A 22,222-nucleotide genomic window follows, 5' to 3' on the forward strand; every position below is an offset into this window, starting at 1 on the left:
ACGTGATTTGCAAACAGAACACAATCGTGGAGCGCTGAAGTATACGACAGAATATGAGGAAATGGCGTCGTTGTTATGTTTCCATGGTTACCAAGTATATTTGCGGTTATGTTTATGTTCCCATCGTGAATGATGGTATGACTTCTTGATTTTACCGTAACGTTTATATTCTTAAGTTAACGCTTACGTTATGTTTAATTTTCATTGTGAATGAGCCTTAACTGTAGTAGTACTTCGTCTTTTCTAACAAACGAGATTTTTGGATAAAGTGCAGTTTGATTCTAGACGACTCAGATCTTTGCAATGGAAAGGCTGGTGGAATACACTTTGCTATCCTTGTTCCTGCACAATAATCATTGGATTAGATTGTCTTGGATACTCTTTTCTCGGCTGTACTACAAAATGTTTTCTTCCACTCCAAGCTTACATCGTGGTGCGTGCTAATTTACAAAGGCCACATACCCTTCTGCGCACATTTTATAGCCAGCCTGCTGACATATTGTGCCCACTTACAGGTTGAATTCCCGGCAAGTTTGGCAATACTACAACCGACCCATTACGCGATTTGTTTTGCGGATCCTGTTGCTGCTGGGCAGAACTTTCAGATGACGTGTTGTGGTTAGCAGGGTTGGTGATGCCCGCCGCCAGAAGAGGCTCTCTGGAAGAGGACCCCACACTAACACCACCCCCAACACCGGTGGAATACGTAGCCACACTTTCTTCTGTCGTGGACGGGGTAAGTGTCTCATTGTGACCCATGCTTAACTCCACCGAGTGCTGCTGGGATTGCGTCTGTTCGTGGCGATGCGATATCAACGTGACGACCTCGGACGCTCTAGTAGGAACGCTAGATGCCCGCTGCAGCTGCTTCTTGCTTCCCTTAACAATGCAACACGCAGGCGGGGCTATTGGATTACTCCCACTGTCTCCCATGTTTCTAGACGCTGAGAATTTCTTTCGCCTTTTCCTCAGTGCTGCCAACGCAACACTGCCTATCCCACTGTGAGTTACAATTTCAGGGGGCACCTCTGCTAAGCTTGGATTAGAATCTGATGGCGACTCTGTGATGTCATCGGACGCGGGACTGTTGCTGTGGCTATGATTGCTGCAATGTATGTTATGATTATTCCTACAATGACTGTTGCACACAGAGTCTTCCGACCTGCTCCTACCGATCAATCTGCTAACACGTCCGGATTTTGCAGCCTCGATCAACGTCCCCCAGCGGCGCTTGTGGGACGACGATCGTTTGATATGAAGTCGTGGAAGTCTTCCAAACCCTCCTCCCCGATGAGCAGCACTTTCTCCGTTCCCTCCAGCTACATTGGAGGAATTGTTGTTCGCGTGGTGAGGAGTTTTCTTTGGCGTGGAACCTGGACCGACAGTGCTGCCAAAAATAGCGGATGTTGTGGAACCAAACATGTCGTGGATGTGGTGCGACGACACGTGGTGTTCGTGGTGTTGTTGCAGATTAGCCATAAACTCTGCTACAGTGGGCAGTTGGCTTGTGCTTGATGCTGCCGGTGCAATGTTGAATCCCTTCATGAGCCGACGTTCTTTCTGACGATTCTTCTTACCCCCTGCACCTGCTGAACATGTACAAATATATTCGCTCTGTATCACTAAGTATACTGGTGTTATATTGCACTAATAGGTATTATTAACATGATATATTGTTTAATTTTAATAATTTCTTCCTTAGTTACATAATTATAATTGTATTCCTGGTGTTGTGGAAGAGAAGGCCTGATGGCCTTAACTACACCAGAATAGATAGATAGATAGATAGATAGATAGATAGATAGATAGATAGATAGATAGATAGATAGATAGATAGATAGATAGATAGATAGATAGATAGATAGATAGATAGATAGATAGATAGATAGATAGATAGATAGATAGATAGATAGATAGATAGATAGATAGATAGATAGATAGATAGATAGATAGATAGATAGATAGATAGATAGATAGATAGATAGATAGATAGATAGATAGATAGATAGATAGATAGATAGATAGATAGATAGATAGATAGATAGATAGATAGATAGATAGATAGATAGATAGATAGAATGAAATAAGTTTTAGTAGAAAATAATATTCCAGTGGTACACGACAGAAATAAGGTCAACGTAATTAATTACATTCCTCATGTTATTATAGTCTTCAGCATTATGTAACATTTTAATGAAAATACTCCTCAACAATTAAATATACAGCCACATATATATATAGGGCATATCAAAAGTCCGGTAACTCTTTCAATATTTTATTACACAAAAACTACTAATGATAGCACTTTCAAACACACGTCAGTTTAAAGTCAAACTCTCAAAGTTCGTTTTACACCTTACAGAGATTCAATGTGTGAACCACGAGTGACTCGGCAGATGTCCAAACGATAATCAAACTCTTCCCATACCTTTTTCAACATATCCTCTGTGACCGTGGCGGCAGCTTCTCGAATTCTGTTTCTTAGTTCCTCTAAATCAAGTGGCAAAGGTGGTACAAACACACGGACTTTTAGTTACCCCCATAGAAAAAAAGTCACATGCAGTCATATCGGGTGACCTTGGTGGTCACGTCATGAAACATCTGTCCCTTACTCCAGCACGTCCTATCCAACGATCAGACATCTCCGTATTCAGGTAAGCACGAACAGCATTGTGGAAATGTGGCGGAGCCCCATCTTGCTGAAAGATGAAATCGTCGAGATATTGTCTAAGTTGAGGCACCAACCATTGCTCCAACATGTCCAGATATGAATGTCCAGTCACAGTAGCCTCAATGAAGAAGAAAGGTCCGTACATTTTTCGTTGTGACAACGTGCAGAAAACATTCACATTTGGTGAATCACGATCATGTTAAATGATTCTGTGAGATTTCTGTGTACCCCAAACACGACAGTTGTGTTTGTTAATTTTTCCACTCGTATGGAATGTCGCTTCGTCGCTGAAAATTAAGCGGCTGAATAAGTCATCGTCGTCTGCTACGAGTTTTCTTGCCAGCTACAACAACAAGCAGCAAAGGTGAATGTTGGATAGGACGTGCTGGAGTAAAGGACAGATGTTTCATGACATGGCCACCAAGGTCACCCGATATGACTGCACTGGACTTTTTTTCTATGGTGGTGACTAAAGGTCCGTGTGTTTGTACCACCATTGCCACGTGATTTAGAGGAACTAAGAACCAGAATTCGAGAAGCTGCCGCCACGGTCACAGAGGATATGTTGAAAAGGGTATGGGAAGAGTTTGATTATCGTTTGGACATCTGCCGAGTCACTCGTGGTTCACACATTGAACCTCTGTAAGGTGCAAAACGAACTTTGAGAGTTTGACTTTAAACTGACGTGTGTTTGAAAGTGCTATCATTAGTAGTTTTTGTGTAATAAAATATTGAAAGTGTTAACGGACTTTTGATATGCCCTGTATAATGTTAATAGTTCATATATGTAATGTATAAAATTACCCGCAAATTTACCTATTGAATAGGAAAAGAAACAATGATATCAAAACTCAGATTATGAAATTGATATTGAAGTATTTGGTATTATTAATGAAACTATTATAGAACTCATGTAGTCTACAGTGCAGACATTTTTTCCAGCTCTTCTTTCACTAGAAAAGTAAAATTTCACGGCATAGAGGACATGGAACTGGGTTAAGAAACGCCAGACCGTTTGTTGCTAATGAAATGCAACTCGTCTATTGCTGCAAGACTTGATAAAAATTAATAAATCGGAAAATATTGTTAGATATTTAAATAACATATGAAGGGGAGGATTCACATGCACTAAAAAAGGCAAAATATGCATGCATTTAAAAACAGCTATACAGGGTGGAAGTGAAATAGCCTTGCGCATTTTCAGAGCGAATATCTCGTGCTATAATTATGTAACAAAAAAACTATAATGTTATATTGGTGGGCAGTTCATAGTCTTTTTTTTTTCCAGAAAACTAAAATTTAGCGAAGAATAATCAGAAAAGTAACAGCTAGTGTTCGAAAAGGCAGATACAACAAACTAATGAACTCGAACCTGTTGATAAAAATCTACTATATTAATAATATACAGCTCTTTTCCAGAATAGTCAACATATTATTTTCTCCTACTCACATATTTACCTATAAATGGAACATAATTTTATTTAAATTAAAATAAATTTCACTGATGGTTATACAAAAAAATTATATAGCTACTTTTGCAACTTGAAGTTTGAGGTTGCCATTTTGTCACAATGGTTTAGCTGTTTCTGCAATTATAAATCTGACTGATGGATATAATTTCAATTGCAATTGATCACAGTAGGGATTTAACTTCGCTTGCAACTTAACCCACTTTTCTTCCTCGATTTTTTATGGTTTGTAACTGTTGTTGCATATGTTTGAAATGTTCAACTCGTAACCAAGGAGCAAAGCAATCCAGCGGTACGAAAATCTATTTTTTTTGTATAAAGCTACCCAAAACAAACACACTCTTGCACAAAGTAGCACTTACCAGCTACCTTTACGAAGAATACATATTGATGTAACTAGAATATGTAACTTAAAATATAATAACTTGCCCGGTATTCGAGTTTTACCTCTAGTGAACATGACATTGAATTATTATCCTAATATAAACTATTCTTTGAAGTCTTAAAATGTCTCTCTTAATTTCTCTATATTATTTATCTGAATATGAAGATTTTATTTTGTACTGTACCGTATTACAATTTCCTTTACAATTGAAATATGAAAGCTGTAATATTCGGCTCACAAACATATTATATAATGGGAAGGAAGGATGAACGGAGGCTGGAAATACAGTAAAATAAACAGCTTAGAATTCTTACGGGATTCAGACTAAGAGAATGGCTGTATTCGGGAACAACTGAGTGTTGTTAGTGTAATTAATTGAATTGAAACAACAGAATAAAAACTGAAAGGCATGTACATGTAATGTCTAATTTTAAACTACCAAAATATTAGGTCTAATTACAATTCCTGAGGACGAATAAGAAATGTGTAGATATTTTGTGAGCCGAAACTGATCACACGGCCTAAAATCTTGGATTATGAAGTTCATGGATTACATAATTTACAGAATTCGTCATGTCATATAGCTGTGAATCTAATAAAATTAAATCTGAAAATATGAAATTTGAATTCATTTAAGGTAAATTTTAAAATATGTTTAATGCATTACATTAATTATATGTGAAAATATAAAAGACAAATATAAAAATGCATTAGAAGCGAGTTGCAATTGAATCAGTGGTTTTCAAAAGGGCACTAGTCAATGAAATGTAACTTTGGGAAAAACAATTAAAACCTTTTTTTTTTTGGTTGGAAAAATTAAATCTGTGAAATTTTTACAGGAATACAATGTCCCAAAAAATACATATTGTATAACGTTTATAGAGCTGTATCACCTATAATTGGATCTTAAAACCATTCAAATAAGCTGACTCATACACTTTTCAAAATTAATGAAAGGTAATAGTACAAAAATAATTGTAATGTTTTCATTTAGTGTCGTAACAGTGGTAAAATGCTTTAATTTTTTGCTTACAAATTATAGACAATGTTTTCCAAGAACAATCGGTATTTAATCATCCTCATCACCGCCAGTTACCAATTTTTTTCATAAAATGCCATAGAGTTGTCAGGAATTTTATCTTGTGCACGTCCTCAATTTCTCCGACATTTATTGGGCATTTTAATTCATCAGTTTTGACGGTTAAGAAAGGAATGGCTGAAGTTTTAGCCTATTCAGAAAGATAAATACCAGTCTACCTATGAACTGAAAACATTTTACCACAGCCGAATATTTTTTGTTGAATTGAAACGTGTAGTATTTGGTTATGTTGAAGTTCACTTTTTCACCTCGAGACATTTTCTTCCGAAGATTCAGCTGACAACGTTGTTTTCTTGAAATACTGTTTCTACCACTTCTTGTAGTGAACAGAAGCTTTCTTAATTCAGTATGCTTATAAACTCATAATTAATGCTAGATTTTTCCACAATCTGTGCATATTCAACTGGCGAGTAGATGTTACCAGTTCTCCTAAGGTACCTCTTGATTACGCCAAAATTGCGATCGCACGGAAGACATGAATGTCCCGGATTGGATAATACTGAATAATCACTTCCTTCACTGGTATTTCTCATATTGATAATAATAATAATAATAATAATAATAATAATAATAATAATAATAATAATAATAATAATAATAATAATAATAATAATAGTCTCAACCAAATGACAATAAGCATGCAAAACTTGACGTGTTTCACAAAACTCCCACTAGGCTACGACAGATGCATTTGTTTTGAAATGGACCCGAGTTTCTGACTGATGTCCCTTTCAAACTATATGTTATATTGAATGAGTTACCTTTTGCTATACTGTGTTGCTGACTGATGACCTTTTGATACAAAACGATAGCTCTAGATCTCTAGAATGCAGTGCCATGCATAAGGCCTGGTCCACAATAAACCGAGAACGGAAACGACGAGAACGAAAAAATGAAAAATTGTTGTAGTAGGCTTATATATTTAAATGTGAGCATTCACACTTAACGAGAAGCTTGTCGGAGCCCGGGAACGGGAACGTGGAAGTTGGCGAAGTTTTAAATTTGCCGTTCTCGTTTCCGGCCACAGCCTACAAGATTCCGTCTGTTGTCATCATAAAGCTATTTGGTCGTCGTATATTTTGTAGCAAGGAGGCCGTGACATAATTTCTTGTTCATGAATTGTTTTTAACTAACTCGGAAATTCAGTACAACCATTTTCAATATATGCTACGTATCTATATATATATATAATTTGAACTGGTAATGGAAATTACGGGAAAACGGCTGAATGGATTTTAATGAGTGACCCCTCATTTTCATGCCTGGCATCTAAAGTTTTTCGGAAAAGTAGTAGTTTTCAGTGAAATGTCAATTTTCCTACATAGTTTTCCTATTTTCCAAAATCCATCTGTTGTCAGTTTTGAGAACTAATTTTATCGAATCACTGCCGACTTGATTGAATTTCAGATCAAAACACACACTACAATAAATAATAGGCTATTACACGAAGGCCATGACCTGCAGGATTGCCGACATATTTAGAGCTCAATTCAATTTGTTATTAAAAACTGATTCTGCAATGTATAATTTTCTGAGTACAACTGTGTATTGGATATTCAAATCTACGAAACTTGAGGTGGTTTGATGACATTATTACCATTAGAAATTAAATATTATTATAGTTAATATCATGATGCATCTATTTTTCATTAATTGTACATAATATTGATGCTATATTGATGACATGAAAGTGAAACGTTTTGTGGTTATGTAAGTAAATGTAGAGAATATCTTAATTTAGATCTTCATTTCTATAATTTACTGAGTGGCTGCTATAACTACAAAACTTAAGTAAGATAATAATATTGTTATTAAAAATCAAATATTTTTATACTTATTAACCCAGTGGGGTTGGGTCTTTTTCATATACTTAATGGCGGTGTAGTGTAGATATTGATATGTGTCATTGTCTTCAGTATTGGCTCGAGAGAGCGCAAAAATTACAGTTCCTAAGGGAAGATCAAAAGGTATTACTTACTGATAAAATAAGAGGCCTAGAAAATTTTGTAGTCTGCAGATCATTTCAGCAAGATCTCTTAGTAGGATAAAATATTTTACGCTCTACATTTCAAGTTCTACATGCAGCAGCTATACGAAAATGCTATTGTTCGAAAGCTTAGCAAACCTGGCATCTTTTTAACTTTTGCCTACAATCCACAATGACCTGAAATAGCTACTGCTATCGTCCTGACATTGCTACTTGGCGTTTTCGCGTTGAAACTCAAAAACTGAAGTTGGCTAGGTTCAAGAAAAAGTATTTGGCCTAAAAAAATCCATTCATAGGGAGTATGTTTCATTATTATGGAAGCAAATAACTATCAAAAAGACAAGTATTCTTCATTGAAAATAAATCTGAAAAATTTTTATTTGAACGTCTAACGAACTTAGTTTGCAGCAGTATTTGCCGCACAAGCCACTAGTATATATATATATATATATATATATATATATATATATATATATATATATATATGACCAGATTACCACATGAACTGAATTCTTAAATATTCCGTGTCATAAATTTTGAAGTTGGTTAACCTGTACAGACGTGGACTAAATTAATTATATGTGGCAACAGAGCTGATTTAAGGGGAGAAATAATGAACAAAAATATATTTTGCACAGAAATAATGAACACAAAATTGAGTCTGGGGTAACTAATATTTTGTGAATATTCCCTTATTCTTTATTAATACGTTGATTTTGTCAGGGATGCTGGAAACATAGGTTAGACACTTTCTTTGAATATCAGCATCATTTAGACAGATATCAGACAGAGCTGAAATGATTCCATGTTTTGTTGTAAGCCTCTTTTTGTTCACTTTCTTCTTCAGTATAGATCACAGATTTTCAATTTCATTCATGTCCGCTCTTCTTGCAGACCATGGGAGAACAGACTGTTGAATATCTTCTGCAGTATATAATTAAAACACCGGTAGTACCAATACAGCCAGACAAAATATACTTAACCATTGGGAAAATATACCAGAAGATGTAGGCCTAAACACTCATATTTACTACTGTACAATAGAGACTCTATGAATTACATTGATAGTTGATATGATGAATTGTATTATGTTTCCAAGAAAAACGTTTTAGTCTAATAATTTGTCCACGTCTGTATTTATGTTGACTGACTAGTACTGATGAAAGAACGCGAACACCACCAGAATACGCAATATCGACTTTACATATCGTTATTGACATGCATATCGATATGCTAGTCGTTTCCGTTTTCTAATTATTGTGAATAAAAAAAATACGTTCACGTTCTCCGCTTCCTGTTCTCGTTCTGGTTCCTGTTCCCGGTTTATTGTGGATCAGCCTTAAGTCAAATTACGCAAAATAGTCACTGAAACCTTTTTCAAAACCACTGATTCAATTTTTGGAAGCTGCAATATCACTATACATTTGAAGGAAATAAAATTTAAAGAAAAATAAGAAATAACCATAGAGATAAAATGTACATTATTAAACATATATGGATTGGAAGTTGTGTTCGATAGCATGCCTGATACGCGCACGCATACACACAATGCAGGTACAAAGACATGTATTTTTAAAATATCACGACAATAAATAAAAGAGAAGACTGGCAGAACATGGATAATTTTAAAGATATACAATAATATTTAAATTCCATTTAAAACTGCAGAAAAATGAGACAACAGTGAAGAGTTAAGTTGTCTTAGTACCAGAAGTGTTACCTGTTCCAGGGCCCGTTGCAGTGGAGGTGTTCATACCGGAATTCTTGAGGATTTCTATAAGTTCACATCGGAATGCAGAGATGTCTTGTTTGATCTCATTGACATCGTCTTCCGTAACTCCTTCACTCTCGGCTTTTCTTTGCTCAACTGTCACGTATCTTCTCACCAAATTTCTCATGATGCTCTGTCGGCAAGATAATATTAAACTTGTGTGTTATATGAATATATGAGACAATAATCTCATAGCTATACAATATAAAAATGAAATATTACCGATTACAGATTGTGATTATGAATTACAAGCCTGTTTCGTAGTGTTCCTATACACACAATTTACGAGTAAAGATACATTTACTTTGGTTGAGTGTTGTGTCTTTTGCAATATTTTCATTCTATTATTGTTATATCAGAGTGTGACTTCCTTTTCAAAAATATGACAATTCATTACTGAATCTATACACACACTTCTATACACATGGTTGAACATTTTTCAGTGTTTAAGCCATCTTTACTAGCTACTTTTATGTGATTAAAGTTTCCTGCTATATCTGTTTACAATATTACCCTCTTCAAACATTTGTTGGTAGTTGGATTCAGAATAGCTCCAAATTTCATCACTAATAAATTTTTGAATTCTATAGGTCTAGCAGAGTCGATTTCTCATCTAAGGTGCTAGTAATAAATTGAATTACGAAATTAAGTCCCGTTGCTTAGATGATTGGCTTGGATGATTAGCATATTTTAATGTTTGACGTGGGCGAGAAATGGTTGATAAATTTGGTCATCGGTTTTTTTTTTCATGAAAATGATTATTTTAAATTATATTAATACGTGTACGATATGGGAACTCTGGCTTAGCGTCCTTTCTGAAAGTAAACATGCCAAGATCTGTAATATTGACTCAGAATCCATCGGCCTGCACGGGATTCAATCTGCAAACAGTGCATGTAATGACAAGCGTAGTAACTGCTCAGGATTAGGGAATGCCTTTCTTCAAATGTGTGTGTTATTTAAATTCGTAAGTTTCTAAGTTACATCCTCATACTTGCTCGGAATTCTCTTTCCTTGCTTGAAGGAAGATAGAAGTTAAAAAGGCACTTTCTTCAGACAGCTGATAGTATAAAATATTTTTTTTTTTATTTATGTGTCGTGCTGTTTTACATACAATTTAATATTACATAGTTTATAAATAGTTCACTCCCAAAAAAGCCAAAACTTGTGCTCGGGAGCGTTTTTGTCGTTCGTGAAAACATAAAAGTAAAATTATAAACATTAACAGTCTTACTAATAATCCGTGTATAATTTTGTTACAAGGTTTATGCGGAATTTGGGCAGGAAACGTTACTCATAATCTATGCATAAGCGATGGCTGTATAAGCAGTGTGTAACTACACAGGGAATTTCTTTGCAGTAGTTAAACGTAGGAAACTTCCTGTTTAAGCGTTGTATACAGAGAAATAAAACGGCTGCCTCTCTAATACCTCTTCGTATCGATTGCCATTTTATGGTGGTTGCAACGGCATAACAAATCAAAGAACACAGAATTAGAATAATATTGCTCTAGCTGTACTCTTTGATCAAAATATAGGCACAATTGTACTATCCGGTGCAATAAAAAATCTCAGTTATTCTGTTACATTTCGTAGTGATGAAGTTCTGTAACAGTTGTATTATTATAGTGATTGTTAGTCAGGAATTTACACTCGACTTATAAACGAGCTATTCACTGTATACGGTAGTTAATCGTCTGTACAAGAGTTTTTATTAGTCAGACCGTGAGCACATTAATATACAAAATTTAAACAGCGTATACTTTATTTAAAAATTGTCAAGGGCGAAAAAAGACAAAAAGATACAATTAAGTACAAATTTGCTTTCTGATTGGCAGCTTTACAGGAAAAAGTATTAAAATTAACTTCTGAAGTTGATATGCGAAAATAATTATCGAAATGATTACTCAATGGGATAACATTTCTCAATTTCATTATAATTCTATTAGAATTTATCCGATTAACGGTCTGTGACATGAGGTGGCTGGTCCAGAGGGAATGTGGTGTTGCCTGGATATACAGTGAGCCTTAGCTTAGTCGGCTAGGTTGGGTGAGAATTTACTTGGATTGGGAGAGGTTAAGTGTAATGTGTCAGCGTAGGCAGGCAGAGGTGCGCCCACGAGTTTTCATATCAAGAAAGACAAAACATTTCCTCGATTCACTTGGTGTTAATTATTATTGTTTTTCTTTTTAGAGGAGCGGTTCCCGAAGTGGGGGTCGCGTAGGGACATTTATTTTGTATTCAGAAACAAACTTAAACAAGGTTGAACATAAAAATAAAAAAATATTTCAGTAACTAGGCTATAAAGTAAAAACATAATTACTGCCATAAATGTGTGTTTTTTCAGCAAGTAGCTTCTCAAATCTGGACTCTGTATTTCATACACGCACAACGATATCATTAACAAGTTCAAGGATACTTCTCGCTTTTGTTTTGATGGTGATCATAAAGAAGAAACTAAAGAAAGAAGAAAACATTCTTGTATTCTTTTGATCCGAAACTGGTTTACGTTCTTCGACAAAAAAAAAATAATCTAGTGTGAACATTCCAACAGTAGACACATATTTCAATTAGTTTTTCCTTAATACTTCCTGGAATTTCGTAATTCCATAGATGAACAAAACTGTCTGAAAACGAATTCATTATCGATCTATGACTGTCTTAATTGTTTTGAGTTTATTTCGGAATATACTAAAAAGTTGTTGTTTAAAACCTTGGAAATTTTGTTTGTCAGCAAAAACAAACTCATATTTGTCTATCATACGTAACTAAACTTTCCACGAGCTCTTTAATACATTGCTTTTTGTAAAGTGATATTGTCCAGAAATCAAATAGCTTTCAACCGTGCTGTTACGATGACAGCCAATTACAATTAAGTGTAATATGTCGCCAACTATGGGCTTGACGTTTAATCATAGTCTAGTATATACAGTCACGAAGCTTAATACGTAGTAAATATGCAAACATTAGATAGTTGCTCACCACTAGGATCGCTAATATCGCCTCATTACAGACAATACGAAATAGTACCGGCACAGTCTATTGTTTCTAGCACCCTCAAAACTCGAGCTTCGTGACTGTATATAGTAGACTGTGGTTTAACTGTGGCGCCTTTGCCAGCAGAAAATTTTTTTCTCTATCGCTCTCCCTCGGTCGTTCTTAATATTACTCAGAGATAGCGCCACTGTTTGCGACAAGATTAAGTAGAGTTTGATGTGGAGATATATTAGTGATAAGTAGGCCCACTGTCAGTGACAAGGTATCATAGGGTTTGGTGAGGAGATATAATATTAGTGACAAGTGCTTCGCGCAAAAATGACACAAGTGAATGTTACGTCACTTATCCCTTTGATATATTATTTTAGTTTGTAAAATTACTCGATTTCGACGATATTCCCTGGAATAACACATATTTTGCTGTGATAACGAGTTATATCTCCGAAAATGTGCATTTTCTTTTAGTACATTAAAAATTCTCCGTATACTCCATAAATATTGCAATTACTAGTTCAGAGAATATAGTTAATGTATTTTAGTAGCAACATTTCGATTCTCTTTTCTTTCACATGGCTCGGTACGATCCGGTGACTAGTGACGAGCTTAGTCCCCGCTGCTGTACTGTCTGAATCATCCACTTGTTCCGTTTTATTAATTTACTATGTTTAAAATTAAAAATACTCTTAACTAACTCCCTAATTCCAGCATGCATTTATTCCTTTTAAAACATTTAGGCTATGGTACCTGATCCCCAACAGGATAAGCAATATTGTTCATTGTAAATACTTGAAATGGGTTAGTAATATCTGTTACAGTGTTATTGGCTTATCCATTGAAACCACTAATTTCTATTAAATTAATACTTATTTTAATACAAATGAAAAATACTTAAGGGAAAGGACTTACAGGAATGACCAAATGTGTGTCGATATTACCATTTTTTATTTTTAGCCTAAAATATTTCATAGTATTGACTTTATTTGAGCGAATTTTTCAAGGTCGTTAAGGAAGAAAATAATTGCTTTTACGCCATTTTTAAATATGTGTGCTCAAACTTCTCCGTTTAATATCCGGAGTTTATTTTACATTTTTCAACATTTAATATGCAATATCTCAGACAATAATAGAGATAATTGAATAAAAGGGCATATTCTCACATTATACATGAATAATTCTGTAAAAGGAAATTGTCATATTGCAAATTAAAGAATAAATTAAAAATAGACGTTTAATTTTTCTTTATGTTCATAAAAATTCAAAATAAAAATATACAAATTAAAATTTCTAAAAATTATCAAACAAAATTGATTAGCAGTCTTTAAGCTTTCATTTAAGACAAAATTTGTGATTCTGTGATACTTTTGAGAGCAGATATATCATTTTCTTTATAATACTGCATTTTTTTTATGTCTGTGACTGTACTATAATAGACAAAAGGCTCCATACATTGATATGAAACTATGTTAGGGAAATAGAGACTCTACTGAAAATAATATGAGAAAAGATATTTCCTGTAGATCCTTCCCCTTGAACGGGTTGTAAGCGGTTAATGAAAATGAACAAAATAATACTGGCGATACATGATGGTTGACGACAGGAATATAAGTTACCTCTTTTAGAGATGTTACTACCTTTAACTTCTACTCAAAACAGCCTAATTACTGCATACACGGTTCTACTCAACATAAACTTGCAGCTACCTCATTTTCAATAATTCCTTTCCTCCCTTATTAATGTAGGGATTAAATTAAACACAATTTTGACTATTGCAGGGGCTATCTCAACTAAGACTGTATCACCTGAATACATGTCAGAGGCCTCACAGAACATGATGTAGGCTATCTCTTAATTTAGGTGCAGTCAAGTAATATTGATTAATTCATTCAGTGATATTTATACGTACAACGAAACATAGACGCTAGATGTCACTCACCTGGTAGCGGAAGTCGCGTTCACTTGCTTGTTTCACCTTCCGCTAGAATGACCAAAGTCAGACTCAGTCATAAACAAGGGAGGGAAAGAAACACTGAGTATTAGCTAGGTAACTATGTACCACAGTTTAGTATATACAGTTGCGAAGCTCAATACTTACTAAATATGCAAACATAGACAGTTGAAATATGTATCCATAGATAATTTACAATTCATTTTTATATTTCAATATGCCTGGTGAATTATTAAATAAGTATATAATAAATTTTCAATCTTAAGACATATCAACTTGCAAATGTTTATTTGCTATTTAATAAGATATATGAACGTTTTCGCCGTTTGAGGCATCTTCAGATATAACAAAAAACATATAATCTGGACCTATAATAATAAATTATGCAAATAACAAAGAATAAAGAACAATGTATGTATGCAATGCATGAGATTCATGAGCTTTATGTAAATTATGACATAATACAGGATAATTATTGATATAATCTTTGGATTTTGAAATTGAATTGGACGGATATTTTATACATATAGCTCATGTGACCAGAATAAACCAAGGAGGAAAACATAACGTGAGGCAGATATAAAACACTGCGGACGAAGGATTAGGGAAACAACTGGTAGTGTCTGAGGTCAGGAGCATAGACAAGACTAATGGAGGAAATGCAAGAGAAGACATGAGAAGAACGAGTGTAGGAATGAAGCGACTACCAGATATTAGTGATTGTGAGGACTGAATAGATAGGGCGTTGGAGAGGTTATAGCGAAGAAGAAGAGTGCTAAAAAGTGAGTGCAGAAAAGTTAGGGGTGGCAAAAGTGTAAGAAAAGGAGCAGAGAAGAAAGTGTTAGTGTAAGAAGATAGGGTAAGAGTGTAATAAGATAAACTATCAAACAATGAATACAATGATATCTGAACAAATGTGAAGTGGAATGAGAGAGAAATTGGAAGTGTAATTTAAGTGAATTAGATATTTGATGTTTTTCAATGTTTTGGATTGGGAGTAGTAGCAGGGCAACTGTAGGAGTATTATCGAAATAAATATATGGATAGGGGTAATAAAATAGGAAATTTAGGAATGGAAGGGAAACAGTCTAGGTAAGAGGGAGAGAATAGAAGAGGATAGAGGGGGAAGGACATATAGCAATTCAGTCATAATAGAACATTAGAAAGCAATCAAGAAATTCTCGGCAAAGAATACCTTAATAGAAAAGAGTTATATGTATTAAAGGGATGGTGGATCGAAAAACAGAAATGTGAAGGTCCACCATAACTGTGAATTGTAAAGTTGAATGACAAATAAATATCAATATCAATATCAATATCAATATAGCTCATGTTACAAATAAAATATACAATTATGATTAAAATTTGTCAATAATGTTAAAATTTTAAAATTTATAATGATGATTGATAAAATAGATATTTTAAGAGTAATCATTAGCTGAGGATTGTCGTAGGATATACGATAGTTTGCGTAGCTGATGTTCGTGTGTTATGTATGTGTTTCATCTGAAAATTGAGATGGAGAAATGATAATAAGTGCAAAAATATATACGAGTTATTATATAGAGACACAGATAATTATTATTATAAGATTACTTACTGAAAAACGTTCGCTAATGAACTAATGTTATTTATGTTGGAGATTGCTGTTTTAATTATCTGACTTGGTGACATCTTATTGATTAGTAAGTAATCTTATAATAATAATAATTATCTGTGTCTCTATATAATAACTCGTATATATTTTTGCACTTATTATCATTTCTCCATCTCAATTTTCAGATGAAACACATACATAACACACGAACATCAGCTACGCAAACTATCGTATATCCTACGACAATCCTCAACTAATGATTACTCTTAAAATATCTATTTTATCAATCATCATTATAAATTTTAAAATTTTAACATTATTGACAAATTTTAATCATAATTGTATATTTTATTTGTAACATAAGCTATATGTATAAAATATCCGTCCAATTCAATTTCAAAATCCAAAGATTATATCAATAATTATCCTGTATTATGTCATATTTTACATAAAGCTCATGAATCTCATGTATTGCATACATACATTGTTCTTTATTCTTTATTTGCATAATTTATTATTATAGGTCCAGATTATATGTTTTTTGTTATATCTGAAGATGCCCCAAACGGCGAAAACGTTCATATATCGAATTAAATAGCAAATAAACATTTGCAAGTTGATATGTCTTAAGATTGAAAATTTATTATATACTTATTTAATAATCCATAGATAGTTGCTAGCCACCAGGATCGCTACTATCGCCTCATCACAGACTCTTTCCACCTTTTCGTGACATGCGCATGTATAATTGCGAATTTAGGAATATAAGATATAGTAAACATAACCTATAATATTTCCATATGAATGGCAGGGCATTGGAGACCACTAAAATTAGACAGAAAGGGGCAACTGGGACAGTAAAGATAACCAATAATTTCAACACATCTAAATATTCGTGCGGTGCAATTGAAAATTATTGAATCGTGCATAAATGAATGTACAATAATTTCGCAATATTTAATCGAAATAAAGGCAGGTAGGTCTATTACACATACGAACAACGTAATTTTCACACCAAAAATAATATTACACCTTAACTCGCAAGGAATTATGTCTGAAGTGTCTCCTAATCATTGTTTTAAATTTTATTAATGCAATTACACTACATTTTAGAGAAATATATGTTACTTTTTATGCATTCCAATTAATGTATATGGTTGAAACGCCGCCCTTCGTGATCGGGTTAAGCGAGTCACATGGTCTGCCTTACGGCCTGTATTAGATCACGATGCCAGTGACACAGTCTATTGTTCCTAGTACACACAGCGCTCCAAGCGCCTAGCAACTATCGCGAGAAATGCAAAAAATCACCCCAAACTTCGCGACTGTATATACTAGACTGTTTATGTACCGTACTTACAACATAGGAATAATGGACAACTCTATACTAAGGCACAAGAGTTCTATTGTTACAGGAACTACTTCTGGATCTTTTCTCCAATCGTAGGCATTTTTCTGTTAAATCTACTTAAGTAAATTAAAATGTAATTATTTAATAAAGCAACATTGATATTGTGAATATATATCTACATAATATAAAACAAAATGACAATTCAGTAATGGAAAAAAAAAATCTTCATATGAGCAGATGATTTGCAAAACTGTCCTTTTCCACAAATAAAAAAAATAGTTTTGATCTGATTATGTTAGTGTTGGTACACATGCATCTAGAAATTGTGATAATTTGTGTCAAAACCATCTCTTTCATATATTATATTTGCTGTGAAATATGAGCGCTGCTGCAAAACTCTTCCTTTCCAGCTCCCTGTACACAGCAAAACTTCCCTTTTCCATGTAAGTAATTTTTTTAACCAAAGACTCCTTTTCCTGTACTTTTTGTAGAGCCTATGTTGTTCATGTATCACTGTAAAAATCTGGCTTTTTTTCTTCCCAACTATCAGTGATTGAATTGTTATCTTTATCAAAGAGTACAGAAGTGAATCATTATTCGAAATCACTGCCGAAAATACCACATTCAAAACAAAACAAAGACATTCTAGGGATGCAGGATATTCGGCTCTTCCATCACTATTTTTATGCAAATTCGAATAAAGTAGATCAAGATTGTAATATTTTTAAGTACACTTCTCAAAGTGTTCCACGAGAACATATCGAGCGAAAGTACCAAACATTTTCCGTAAAACATTAGGAAACGAGTACTACTTACTTTAAGGGGGAGGTAGAGGTGAAATTTTCGAACAAAACTGAAGAAAAAAATGAAAACTTGGGTTTTTCCATTTTTATTTTCTTTATTTTCATATTCCGATGTTAGTTTTTGATTTTGTGCCCTTTAAAAGTATGAAATTAAAACCAAGATGACTGTATTACTATATTATTCCCATAATAAACTAATACTTATCATTATTTATATACCTTCTCTGAACATATAAATAAAAAGAAATATTGAAGATTTCTTACAATATGGTGCATGGAGCATTTTATATCAAATGATATAAAGTTTTATAAAATTATTAATATTTACAGAACTATTGTACTTATAAAGTTGAAACTTGATATGTCCATTACTAATAACATACTTAGTATCCATGATCAATTTCAAACAAATCGGATAAATTTTGTGGATTTTGAAACATTCACCTCTGCCTCCCCTTAAGAGCCAATAGAGCCAGTGTATGTGCTAAAACCTTGTCTTATTTTAGGGATATCAAGATACTTTGCCCGAAACTTACGCAGAAAACATTTAAGAGTTGGACTTTTTCCTAAACAAAACAGGGAGGGTGACACATCCTATAAAGTATATGAGACAAAGAGAAATGAAGTTAAACAGCTCATTAAGAAATAACATATAGTTGAAAAACATAATACTAATAAATTCAAAACTGTCCCCTTTCTCCAGTTTGTTACAAAACTGTCCTTTTCAAAAATATTATTTTTAAATACCTCTGTGAATTTTAGGAAAATATTTACAAAACATGTAGAAACAACATATTTCATTGTAATTTTACAACAGAAGAAGGTTCCCTTCGTTTAAACTTACATTTCTCGTGTTACAAGATTTTCATATTGAGTGGAAAATCATGTGATCGATAAGGACAGTTTTGCATATCACCTGTTCATATGTTCTACGAGTAATTCCGAAGAGTTGTAGCCACTAAACTTTTACTTGTTCCGTCAGAGAATCTAAAATAGTGTAAACATTGAAAACTTATTATGAACTTTGAGAATATTGTAGCTGTATGTGATTGACCAGTACTATGCCTAAAAACTCAGACTACGCCAACTACAAGGATTCCCATGGGGAATTTTATGTAGTGATCCCATACAGTTGACCTAGAGGAGAGCAGCGTTTTTTTTTTTTTTGTTTCTATTGTACCATTGATAAGAACGATTGTGCAGTATAGTGAAATGGTAAATTGCGATACAAGGGAAAACGGGAATACATCGAGGAAACCAGCTCCAATTTCGTCTTTATTCGTCACAAATATGGCTTGACCTTGCAGGAATTTGAATGAGGTTTTCCAAAGTTGATGTATTAGTCGTTCGTCTAGCAGTAAACCTTTCCGTACTTTGTCAAATGCCGAATTTGACGAATAACTGTACACGATATTGAAATTATTTTGCCTATTATTGTCGCACAGTGTTCTAATATGAGACGGGAAATAAATACATTACAAATTTCGGCTTACTCCATAGGCATCCAAGAATACGTAGAAGTGAAGCATGTAAACAAAAATAATCGAATTCGTTGAAGAATATGAAGATAACTTATGTTCGGTTCATATTTGCTGAGTCTCTTTAAAACCGAAACTCACATTACGGAAGCAGGCTTGTCATGTTTGTTCAATCTTTCCCCTCATGTTCGATGCCTTTCTTCGTAGCTCCTTCTCTCCATACCCCTTTTTCCTTTAGATCCACAAGGATGTCAGACATATATTTTGTGAAGTTAAGCATAGTAGTCAGTACAGGTATACTTTGCTTCAAAACATGACGGCCTTTTCTCACATCTTTCACCATTTAACTACAGGAAAGTGCAAGGGATAAACACTTAGCTGAGTTGCCAATTATTTAAGTCATTACCAAGCTGAGGATTTTTAGGCACTGAAAACAGTTGAAATAGGCAAGCAAAATAGGCATTCAAAATTCTAAAATAGGCATTTAAAAAGCACTAACAAATTTATAATTATTAATGGCTAACACGACCGTAGCGTAGCATAATACACTACTTTCAACAGGAATGTCATTATGGCAGTGAATAATTAAATATTCCTCCAAATGTTGTAACGAGAACTGATGTCTGTTGTCTGTAAGAATATTCTTAAATTGGGAGAAACTCCCTTCCACTTCACATGAAGTGATGGGGCAATACTTCAGGGATCCAATCTCAGTTGGGGACCAAACCAGTGGGAACGCAGTAATGTCAATGTATTTTCCAATCAGTGCTTCTGATGACTTTTGCTTTGGCATATGTCGACGGTATATTTCACGTATTACAGCAGAAAACGCAACTCCATACTCAATTCACAAACTCACAAAACAGATATACAGTTTAAAACAACTGCTCTAGTCAACTACCACATGATTCATGCGGCTTTCGAAATATATTTTTTCTTATTGGTTGATTTTAAATTATTCGATTTCTCCGCGCTCTGGTGGTAGTAAAACATAACACACAGAATTATCGATAGTTCTATATCACTTCCCTCTGCTAGATAAAAAAGAAACAAATTACAGATTCAAAAAATATCGATCGAATGGTCAGTATTTTCAAGTATAATGATATATAATACGGATATTTAGGCAACTTTTAGGCGTTTATAAGTAAATAGGCATTTACTAGTGAAATAGGCAATTATAGGCACTATAGAATTCGCATATAATACTCACAATGTCTTAAAATGAATATGTAACCTAAAATCTTCCGCCTTCAGGTTAAGGATTAAAATAGGCATATAGGCATAAAACCGCAGCTTAGTCATTACCGTACTTTATTTCTGCCACTCGCCTAAGGGTTGAGGAGGGATGGGGGTTTATGCAAGATGTAAGTTTTGCTGTTTTTAATATGACTAAACATTCATAAAATATGTATAAGTAAATGAAACAAAATATCTTCGTAAAAATGCATATGTTTGTATTACCGACTAGACTAGACGGCAGTTCGGAAGACGATCGGCTGCTATATGCGCCGTAGCATTTCTGGCATGTGACGTCACAAGCTTGTACAGTAGAACCAATCGGAATCAGTCTGTAACAAGTACTTGCCGAGTTCGTTTGTTCACGTGTGAGTGTTTCAATATACTGAATAAGTAAAACTAACATTTACTGTGTGTGTAAGATAAATAAATGGAAGAAGAGACTGTAAAAAGACAAGTATTGCACAGGTAGGCGCGGAAAATAGTGTTTAAGGTGTATAATAATTTTAAAAACGTTGACGAGCAGAACGCTGACGGCCATTTTGATGCTGGCTGCAATGTTGCCAACGTGCAAGAAATGACTGCAGAAGCATGTGGTGTGGGATTGAGAACCGTGCAAAGAATATTGTTAGTGAAGGAAACAGGGTTTGTTTGGTGTCATGCTTACAATAATCAACGGCTAAGGCCATTATTGTCTTTTGATAATTTAAATTCTCTCCTGCGCTATTTGTATCGCACGTGTGCGTGAAGTACGATGTGGCAATGTTGTACGCTGCCTCGCCCTCTCTATCTGTGTCTCTCGACGCAAACGCTAGCAGACTACCGCCTTCCGAATTGCCGTCGACTCTAGTGCCGAACAACGTTCAAACAGGGGAGAGGAAACCAAGACATTACAAACTTAGACTTATTTCATAAAAAAAAAAACTAATCGTAAGAAATGTGCTAAAGTCCTTACGCGACATGACGAGATGAGAGGGGAGGACAGAGAATATTTTCATAACACGGTCGAACAAACATGACAGGCCTCCTCCTGCACAGCGAATATCGGAGAATATCAAATTTCGCCATATTCGGCAAACCTCCATCGAACATAGCGTCTGTCATGCACGATGTTAATGTGTAGTGCAAAATGAAATATATATTTTTTACTCGTATTAACATGTCGGATAATACAAATTGAAGTAATGTGAAGTACGAAAATGAATATTTTGTTCATAGGTTGGGTATTATGAGTTATAATGCTGTGCAATATGGAAATGAAGTCACTTATTTCAATGGACTTATGCAATTTATTTTATACTAGTGGCTTATGCAGCAAATGCTGCAAACTAAGTTCATTAGACGTTCAAATAAAATTTTTTCTGATTTATTTTCAATAATAAATACCAGACATTTTGAAAGTTATTTGCTTCCATAATAATGAAACATAC

General features: G+C 34.2%; 1 protein-coding gene across 8 annotated transcripts in view; it reads right to left on the reverse strand.

Annotated features, from left to right (window-relative positions):
* Positions 1-261: 261 nt before the first annotated feature.
* Positions 262-22,222, reverse strand: part of Trpgamma (Transient receptor potential cation channel gamma) — a 663,689-nt gene continuing 641,728 nt past the window's right edge. For 3 of the 8 annotated variants that reach the window (XM_069842252.1, XM_069842250.1, XM_069842251.1), the window contains 3 exons: positions 14,313-14,354; positions 9,320-9,515; positions 262-1,589 (listed from right to left, as the gene is read on the reverse strand). In XM_069842252.1, the coding sequence (XP_069698353.1) occupies positions 478-1,589; positions 9,320-9,515; positions 14,313-14,354 (1,350 nt within the window). In that variant the 3' untranslated portion in view covers positions 262-477. The remainder of the gene's footprint in view (positions 1,590-9,319; positions 9,516-14,312; positions 14,355-22,222) is intronic. The other 5 variants (XM_069842254.1, XM_069842253.1, XM_069842256.1 and 2 more) reach the window with 3 other exon arrangements.

The sequence above is a fragment of the Periplaneta americana genome, chromosome 12 (assembly GCF_040183065.1).
Source record: "Periplaneta americana isolate PAMFEO1 chromosome 12, P.americana_PAMFEO1_priV1, whole genome shotgun sequence".
Classification (NCBI taxonomy): Eukaryota; Metazoa; Arthropoda; class Insecta; order Blattodea; family Blattidae; genus Periplaneta; species Periplaneta americana.